Here is an 8849-nt window from a genome sequence, read left to right on the forward strand (position 1 = left end):
GGAGGGAAGAAAGCGGAGGGAAGGAGGGAGGGGTGAGGAGGAGGGGGGGCTCCGACGGCTCGCCTCGCTCCGGCAGCCCCAGTCTCTCTGCCAACGTCAGGGAGGTCATTAATAACCAATTAGGAGGGTCAATGAAGCTCATATATAGCCGGGCGGGAGCCGCCGAGCCGCACGGAGCCCGGCCCGCTGCCCGCGCCCCGCCGAGCCCGGCCCGCCCGCCACCTCGCCCCCATGATGGGCTCGGTGCTGCCCGCCGAGGCCCTGGTGCTCAAGCCCGGGCTGAAGCCCCAGGGGCTCTCGCTGGCCGAGGTGATCACCTCCGACATCCTGCACAGCTTCCTCTATGGCCGCTGGAGAAACGTCCTGGGCGAGCAGCTCTTCGAAGAGAAGAGCAGCCCCAAAACGGCTTTCACGGCCGAGGTCTTGGCTCAGTCCTTCTCTGGAGGTGAGTGGAGGCACCGAACCCCTACCCCTTTCCAGAACCACCCCCTTCCAAACCCTCATATGGGTCCCGGTACCGGCCCGAGGTGCCCGGCGGCGGGATGCGGTTCCCGGCGCCCCGCTCTCCCCAGGCGTGTAATAGCAGTTGACTGGGGAAGAAGGGCTTTAAATTCATTTGGTTAACTTGGGCTTGACCTGAGAAAGTTCCCACTTAAACCGTGGGCTGAGGAGGGGGGCTGGGGGGTATTCCTGGGGCCGGCCCGCATTCAGCCGCCCGGGACAATATCTTTTCTCTCGCCCCGGCATCGCTGGGGCGTCCCGGCTCCCTTTTCCCCCTTTCGGATTTCTGTTCCTCTCTTAATTTACCATGAAGGCTAATTCCATTTCCATTCACGATATGTCAACCATCTCATCTCCCCATTTTGTAAGAGGAATTCCTGGGCCTTTTTAAACAAGCCCTTGCGCCATTCAGGCACAATGTACCGCTACAGCATTCCTAAAGGACTAATGAATTTAGAATTAGCAATTTCTTTCTAGTTGAGTTTAATGAATGCAGATCACTTTAACAGCATGACAAATTGCTGGATGGGCCGAAATAGACACCATTTAACCTCTTTTCTCAGCCCCGCTCCCTCGCTCAGCCTGGGCTGCTTTTCCCAGGTATCTCCTCAATGCCCCGGGGGGAACCTTGTACCGCTTTGTAGGAGCCCGGTTGGGCGTTTTAAAAGGCTCAGACCCGGGATTTGGGCTGGAGTCGGGGAGGGGTGCCCGTTGCCCCCCCTGTCCGGTCCCCTCCTGGCCCTTATCCCCGGGGGTGGGAGCCGGTGGGTCCGTGTTCTGAGCTGTGTCCCACCTCCCGCAGAGGTGCAGAAGCTCTCCAGCCTGGTGCTGCCGTCGGAAGTCATCATTGCCCAGAGCTCCATCCCCGGCGAAGGGCTCGGCATCTTCTCCAAGACCTGGATCAAGGCTGGCACTGAGATGGGACCGTTCACGGGTCGGGTCATCTCGCCGGAGCATGTGGATCTGTGCAAGAACAACAACCTCATGTGGGAGGTAACGACCCCCCCGTCTCTGTATCAGCAGCCCGGGGAAAGGCAAGGAAGAGGTGCAGGAGTCCCGGGGGCTTTGTCTTGTGTTTGTGCCTTCTCCCCGTGCCTCAGTTTCCCTGATCGTGCAAAAATCTGGCTTCCTCCGGAGCCGGAGCAGGGCATGGCTTTCCCAGCTCTCGGAGGAGCCCCGAAATGCTTTTGCTCGTGTCCCACACCGCAGGATCACTCCCTGCCTGATCCTGTCACAGCGAAACCCTTGCCCGCAGCTGCTGCACCGGGCACGGGTACGAAACCACCTCTGCCCCGTCCTGCTTTGTCCCAGGCCTGATGTGGTTAATCCTGAGGGAAGCTGCGGGGTTTGGGGGGGATCTGAGCTGCCAGGACATCAGGCAGTAATGGTCGGCTGGTGGAGGTTTTTTTTTCCCTGAAATTTATTTTTTGTTTGTTTCGGTGTTAGACTCGTATTTAAAACCTATTATTGATCATTATTATTTTATGCCTAATTAGAAACGTGCCCCGCCCTTCCTGCCGCCTTGCAAAGCATCTTTCCCCTGGCAGGCACCATCCATCTCCACCCAAGGATGCTCCCGCGGGCATCTGCAGGGTGCTGAGCAGCCCCTTCGAGGCTGAGCTGCTGGTGGGACTCTGCCAGGAAGGGATATAGAAGCGGGGACCTGGGTTATCCGTGTGGGCATGGGCTGATGGGGCCATCTGTGCCCACCCAGGAGAGCAGGGGACCCTTCCCAGCCCCACAGCACCTCGGCGGGCAGGAAGGATTTGGTCACCTCCCACCTGCAGGCAGCAGCTCCCGGTTGTGTCAGCCCCAAAGCTGTGCTGGTTTTGAATTTGTCCTTCTGGCAGGGTCTTGATCCCCGGGGCTGGATGTGGACGGGTTTGGTCCCTCGGGGGCAGCATCGCCACCAACCCATCGCTCCCTCCCTCTCCCAGGTCTTCAACGAAGACGGCACCGTGCGGTATTTCATCGATGCCAGCCAGGAGGATCACCGCAGCTGGATGACCTACATCAAATGTGCCCGGAATGAGCAGGAGCAGAACTTAGAGGTGGTCCAGATCGGGAACAGCATCTTCTACAAGGCCATCGAGGTAAGCAGGGCTGGGAGACAGTCAGGAAGCTGCAGGATGGGAGCAGGGGTGCTCCCACCCCACAGGTGGGAGCTGTTCTTTGGGCTGTTGCTGAGGTATCGGGAGCACAGGGTGGCTTTGCTGTCCCTGATCCCCTGGGAAAGGCCATTGCAAGCGGTTCAGGGAGACCTCAAGGAGCACTGAGTGGTCTTTTCCCTCTTTGTCCTCTTCTAGAGAGCTCACGATGTGAGATGTGCTGAGCAGAGGGAGAGCGAATGCTGCCCAAACTTGTTTTGGGGTGGAAAGCATGAAAATCGTTGCAATCCTGGCTCAGCTGGGGCTTTGGGCAGGAGCAAGGTGTTGCTGCTCTCTTGAAAAATGGGATTTTGTGCTTTCCTGTAGGTGGGGAGAAGTCTGGGGGTTTTCTGTGCCATGCAGGTGGTGAGGACAGGCTGTGCCTGGCTCTGCACCGCTCTTGCCCAGGGAGTCACAAGTGGGTCCAGGTGTAAAAAGAGTAAGAGTGGGACTGCAGGACCCAGGCAGGGTGTGGGGCTGTCACAGCCATGCCCCAGGTTTACAGCAGCAGGGCCATGGGGGTGGGACTCATCCTGCCCAGCTCATCCATCTGCTCCTGTATGAAGTGCTGGTGGGTCCTGACCCAGTAGGAACTGGTGCTGGCTCCCAGTGATGTCCCAGGGCACAGGCTGCTGTGCCATGGGGGGGACTGGGGTTCATCTTACAGGGGAGATGCTGGGGTGGAGGTTGGTGTCCATCTCCCTGGTGTTATCAATGCCACACGCATCCAAGTCACACAGTGACAGCGGCGTGGTGGTAGGGACCATCCCTGCTCGGGTACAGTGTCCCCAAACCCCAGTGCTGTTGCAGGTGGGGGTAGCTTGGGGAGGTGTCTCTGTGTAGCTGCTTCAGCTTAGAGTCATGAGAAGCCATCTGCCATTCCACCCCAGCCCAGCATCCCGGGACTGTCCTTCTCCTCTATTGGGTCCAGAGGCTTGGAGCTCCAGAGTGTGCAGCTGGGAGAGGATTTTAGCTGGGAAGGAGGCTAAATAATGCCTGCTGGTTCCATGGGCAAGGGCGGATCCTGTGCTGGCTTACAGAGGGGCAGATGCTCAAATGCTCTGGGGTACAGGACCACGGCTCAACCCTGCACTGAGCCAGGGGCAGGGCTGGGTTTGGAATTGTCCCAGTGGAATGGGAAAGGTGGGTGGGTGGGAACAGGGATGTTCTGCTGCTGCAGGAGCATCCCGTGTGCTTCCCCAGGGCTTTCCCCTGCAGCTCTGCAAGAGCCCCAAGTGCTTCTGTGCTGCTCTGCCCACATCAGACACCCCTCTGTAGGCTTCAGCTCTACTCAGTTTTAAGACCTGATATTCTTATCTGCAGCAGTGCCCAGAGTGGCAGCAGCTTAATGGCTTTTTGTTACAGTTCTTAAATGAGGTAAAGAAGTGTAATCATTCCAGGTAGCTGTGGTGTAATGAGGAATTCAGCTGTGCTTCTCACACCTTGTGTGCACAGATGATGGGGTGAGTGATTAAGGTGGTGTTTGGGGAGGTGAGTTACAGCAGTGGTCAACTTGCAGGCTTGTTCTGAGGGTTGAAGCAGCAGCTTTCAGAGCAGGGATGAGTTTAATTCTCTCCCTTTAAATATGGAGAGTCCCAGAGGTGGAAGTGGGGATGCAGGGTGCTGGCTGTCACACTGCAGTGTGCTCCCTGGGCTCAGCAGGTACCTGTTGGAGCTTCTGCTCCCACTGCCTCCAGGCTGGGATGGGCCTTTCCATACTGGGAGAGGCAGAAAGGGTCAGGGCTTTCCATGGGAGAGAGCAAGCAAGGGAAGCATGGAGTCTGTGAGGAGCTGGGTCACAACTAGGAATAGCATCTTGAGGATCTGCATCTTCCAGGGACTCCTGGTTCCCATCCTTGCAGATGGGTGCACACACACACAGCTCTAACCCGATGGCCTCTGCAGGCTCACTGGGGTTTGTGTACCAAAAAAAAAAAAAAAAAAAAAACCAAGAGGGGATTTTCTTTCTGGGTTCTTCCTGCTTATTAATCCACATAAATGCAGCACCTTAGACCTGAGTGAGCTCCTTGCTTGTCACCCACCTCTCCCGCATTGTCATCTCCCTTGCCACAAACACTGGATAGAGAGGGGCTTGGAACAGCTCAGTCTGTGGCAGGATACATGAACTGACTGCAGCAGTGCCCTCTCTCACCAGCATGACCTGGTGCCCAGGCACTGTCACCCCCCAGTCCTGTGCCTGTCCCCTCCCTGCTGGGCACAGCGAGCTGCTGGTCCCTGTCACTCTGCACCCCCCTCTGCTGCACCATGGCTCCAGCACATCTTCTTAGGATATCATTCTCACCTACCCACTGCAAAATCATATTTATTGGTTTTGGTTTTTTCCCCCCCCCACTCTTCACCTTTTCTATATTTATTGTGTTTTGCCCATTTCAGCCTTTTCCTCCTCATTTGTTTTTCCCATCCTCATGGATTTCGAGTTGCTGGTGTGGGAAAACACAAGTGAGGGCAGGGATCTGAGGGCCACGAGATTTCTAGGTGGCAATTTAAATCGCTTTAATTTTTGCATGCATTGCTTTAATAATTGCATGCCCATGGGTACTCACCTGCTGCTGGTACAGGTGATCCAGCAGAATAAAACATACACGCACACACGTGTGCACATGTGCAATGTGTTTTATCCTTTCAGCAATATTTTATTCTATTTGCTTGTATTAACAAGTACTTGCTTTTTATTAAGAGAAAACGACACCAAGAAACAGCACCAATTTGGGATGCAAAATGATTTTTGGCTTCCCCTGCCTCCCAAATTCTTACTCCACAGACCTTACTCTGTCTCCATGCAGATGGATGCCTTAAACAAATGAAGTCAAATTCCCACTGCTGTCGGGTGCTTAAGATTAGGCACATTTTCAGCACTCAGCTGATCTAACTTGTGATCTGTGTTTCATGTGGCTGATGCTTTTCTTGCACTACTCTGTGTCTGGAAAGCTGTCCTCTGAAACAGGGCTCTTTCCCATTTCTAAAGCAAGTTCTTAATACTAGGGGGAAAAAAAAATAATCTGCATATATTTTTATAAAAAGTTGTTATTGTTGCCTGAAGCATCTGCTGTGAGAGCATCCATCTTCCCAGACACAGCATCCATGCTCAGGAAGGCTGGGAATTCCCTGGCTGCCTGCTCCAGCAGTGTGGGAATGTAATGGGAATGGCAGGAAGGAGAAGTGGCATCGTTTCAGGGAAATGGGAGTGTAGATGGTGGAAAAGCCTTTCCCTGCAGGTCTCCTTGGGCTGTTGCTGGCACTGGGGCTTTGGTGTGGGATGTAAGCAGCATCTGGAACCCAAGCCACGCTCCTATAGCAGCCTCTGTGCCCGTGGATGCCCGGGCTGATACGCCCTTTGCTGGCACATCTCTATTTCCAACTGATAAAATAATTCCCAGTGGGATCAGGTGGGAGATGCTGCCTGTGTCCCACAGCAGGAGGATGCTAATGGTTCCATCCAGAGCTGAAATGCTCTGCAGGGGCATGGAGTTCTGGCTCTGGGTCACAGGTTCCTGTGTTGGGCTCTGTCACTTGTGCCTCGCTGCAGTTCCTGGGTCCACAAATGGGTTATTTCCCTGTGTCTCTGTGTGCCACCGTGTCCTTGTCTCCCTGAGCAGTGAAGGGCCTCTGGGTCCTTTATTTCAGAGACCCCAGCTCTTATCTGTGTGCTTTATAGCTGCTTTATTTTTATTTTTCTTTTTGTCTGTGGCCCAACCCTGGGGCAGGTTTGTGCAGCTGGATGGTGCTGAGCTGTGCCATGGCCTCTGGTGCTGGGGACTGCTGGCAGGTCCAGCTGGCTGCAGGGGATGGGGTAGGAGCAGAGGTTCAAAGTGATCAGCTGAGGATGCCCCGGGAGTTGTTCATCACCCCTCCCAACACCCCCATCTGTATCTTTTTCTCTTTCTAGATGATTCCTCCAGACCAAGAGCTGCTGGTCTGGTATGGGAACTCCCACAACACCTTCCTGGGCATCCCAGGAGTGCCAGGGCTGGAAGAGGAGCAGAAGAAGAACAAACATGGTAGGTAGCACTGGAAAAAAACAACCAGAGGTGCAGCATTCCCATTCTCCTTTCACCCTGTCCCTTCCTCTGAGGTCGTGGGGGATGTCGGGTGCTCTCTGGGGACAAACATGGGAACAATGAGACAGATTCCTACAGCTTGAGCAGCTTCCCAGTAATTTGAGGGATTGTCTCCAGGCCAGTTTGCCCATGGCTGTTGCTGGTGGCCAGCAGCTGCTTCCCAACCCAGCCAGGCAGGGTAAGAAGGAGAAAGGCAGCCCTGAAACCTGGTGAAATGCTGTGGATGCAGATGCCTATGTCCCCACTCCACATTTATCCCAAAATCACCATCACGAGAGGCTTTTTCTCTCCCTGGGCTTTCACTCACTGCTTGTCATGGTCATTCCTCTGCAGGCAGGCAGCAGAGTTCTTGACCACTTTTGAGGGTGCTGTGTTTGGAGCCAGACCCCATCTGTGCTCCTCAGCCCTGCTCCTTGCTCTGAGCCAGGTCAGAGCCCCGCAGGGCTGGGGGAGAAGCTGGGACCAGTGCAGGGATGATGTGGTGCTGCCAGAGAGCCCAGGAATGGGGCCAGGGCTGTAGGATGGGGCTTCCTGCTTGTTCCTTCCAGCTCTGCTGGAAAAGCAGAAAAGCACTTTTTGTGCTTGTTTATAGGGGAAACGGGTTGGTTTGGGTCTTTTCCCTCACCTAAAACGGGATGAGCCCATTCCCAGCCCTGGGCCCGTCCCAAAGCACCAACCTGTGACTGGGCTCTGCTCGTGTCATTGCCAGCAAGGGGACACAGGGTGTGTGTATGAGGAGGATGAGGAGTGACCTCACCAATTTCTATAAATATAGAAGGGGTGAGTGCCAGGAGGATGGAGTCAAGCTTGTCTTGGGGGTGACTAACACAGAACAAGGGGCAACGGTTATAAACTTGGAGTTTATAGGTGCTAGTGGATTAAAGGTTGGACATGGTGATCTCAGAGGTCCTTTCCAACCCAGATGAGTCTGTATAAATACAAGATTTTTTTTCACTGTGAGGGTGACACCACCAACCCAGGCTGCTCAGAGAGGTTGGGGAGTCTCCTATCCTGGAGACCTGGATGTGTTCCTCTGTGACCTGCTCTAGGTCACCCTGCTCTGTCAGGGGGGGAATTGCACTCAACGATCTTCCAAGCTCCCTTCTAACACCTCCCTTTCCATAATTTTATATTTCGGGCACTCAGCACCTCAGAGATTTGGGGATGGGGGTGTGTGTGCGAGCTGCCACTCCAGACAGCAAACCCCTGACCTATCCCTCGTTGTTCCCCCCTTGTTATTCCAGAGGATTTCCACTCGGTGGAGCCCGGGGCCAGCACCACGGGGCGGATGCGCTGCGTTATCTGCCACCGGGGCTTTAACTCCCGCAGCAATCTGCGCTCCCACATGCGGATCCACACCCTGGACAAACCTTTCGTCTGCCGCTTCTGCAACCGCCGCTTCAGCCAGTCCTCCACCCTCCGCAACCACGTCCGCTTGCACACCGGCGAGCGGCCCTACAAGTGCCAGGTTTGCCAAAGTGCCTACTCCCAGCTCGCCGGGCTCCGAGCCCACCAGAAGAGCGCTCGGCACCGGCCGCCCAACGCCTCCCTGCAGGCTCATTCACCAGCCCTGCCCGTGCCCCATCCCGCAGCCCTGGCACATCACATCCCCACCATGGTGCTGTGAGCGTGCGGGGGGATGGCTGGGATGGGTTGTTTGGGGTTTGTTGGTTGTTTCTTTCTTCAATTTTTTTAATATATTTTTAATTTTATTTTTAAATTTTATTTTTTTTATTTTTTATTTTTAAATTTTTAAAATATTTTTTAATATTTTATTTTTATTTTATTTTTATTTTATTTTATTTTATTTTTATTTTATTTTTATTTTATTTTTATTTTATTTTTATTTTATTTTTATTTTATGGGGTTTTTTTCGTTTGGGTTTTTTTGGGTTTTTTTTTTGGGGGGGTGGCTTGGGGTTTTATGGGCATTTTTGGGGGTTTTTTTTTGCTTTTTAGAGGGGGCTGGGGTTTTCTTTTGGTTGTTTTGTTTGCTTTTTTGGGGGGTGGTTTTTGGTGGGTTTTTTTATTGGGGGGTTTGAGGGGTTTTTTTGAGGTTTATTTTTTGAGGGGATTTTTGAGTTTTAAGGGTTTTTTGAGGAGTTTTTTTTGGGAGGGGGTTG

The 8849-nt window shown here is 53.8% G+C and overlaps 1 protein-coding gene across 1 annotated transcript; it reads left to right on the plus strand.

The window, feature by feature from the left end:
- Nucleotides 1-231: 231 nt before the first annotated feature.
- Nucleotides 232-8354, plus strand: PRDM12 (PR/SET domain 12). The gene is made up of 5 exons (XM_030461391.1): nucleotides 232-445; nucleotides 1304-1494; nucleotides 2439-2594; nucleotides 6556-6667; nucleotides 7972-8354. Exons 1-5 carry the CDS (start codon nucleotides 232-234, stop codon nucleotides 8352-8354), a joined length of 1056 nt encoding a protein of 351 aa, XP_030317251.1.
- Nucleotides 8355-8849: the final 495 nt, after the last annotated feature.

The sequence above is a fragment of the Calypte anna genome, chromosome 17, assembly GCF_003957555.1.
Source record: "Calypte anna isolate BGI_N300 chromosome 17, bCalAnn1_v1.p, whole genome shotgun sequence".
Classification (NCBI taxonomy): Eukaryota; Metazoa; Chordata; class Aves; order Apodiformes; family Trochilidae; genus Calypte; species Calypte anna.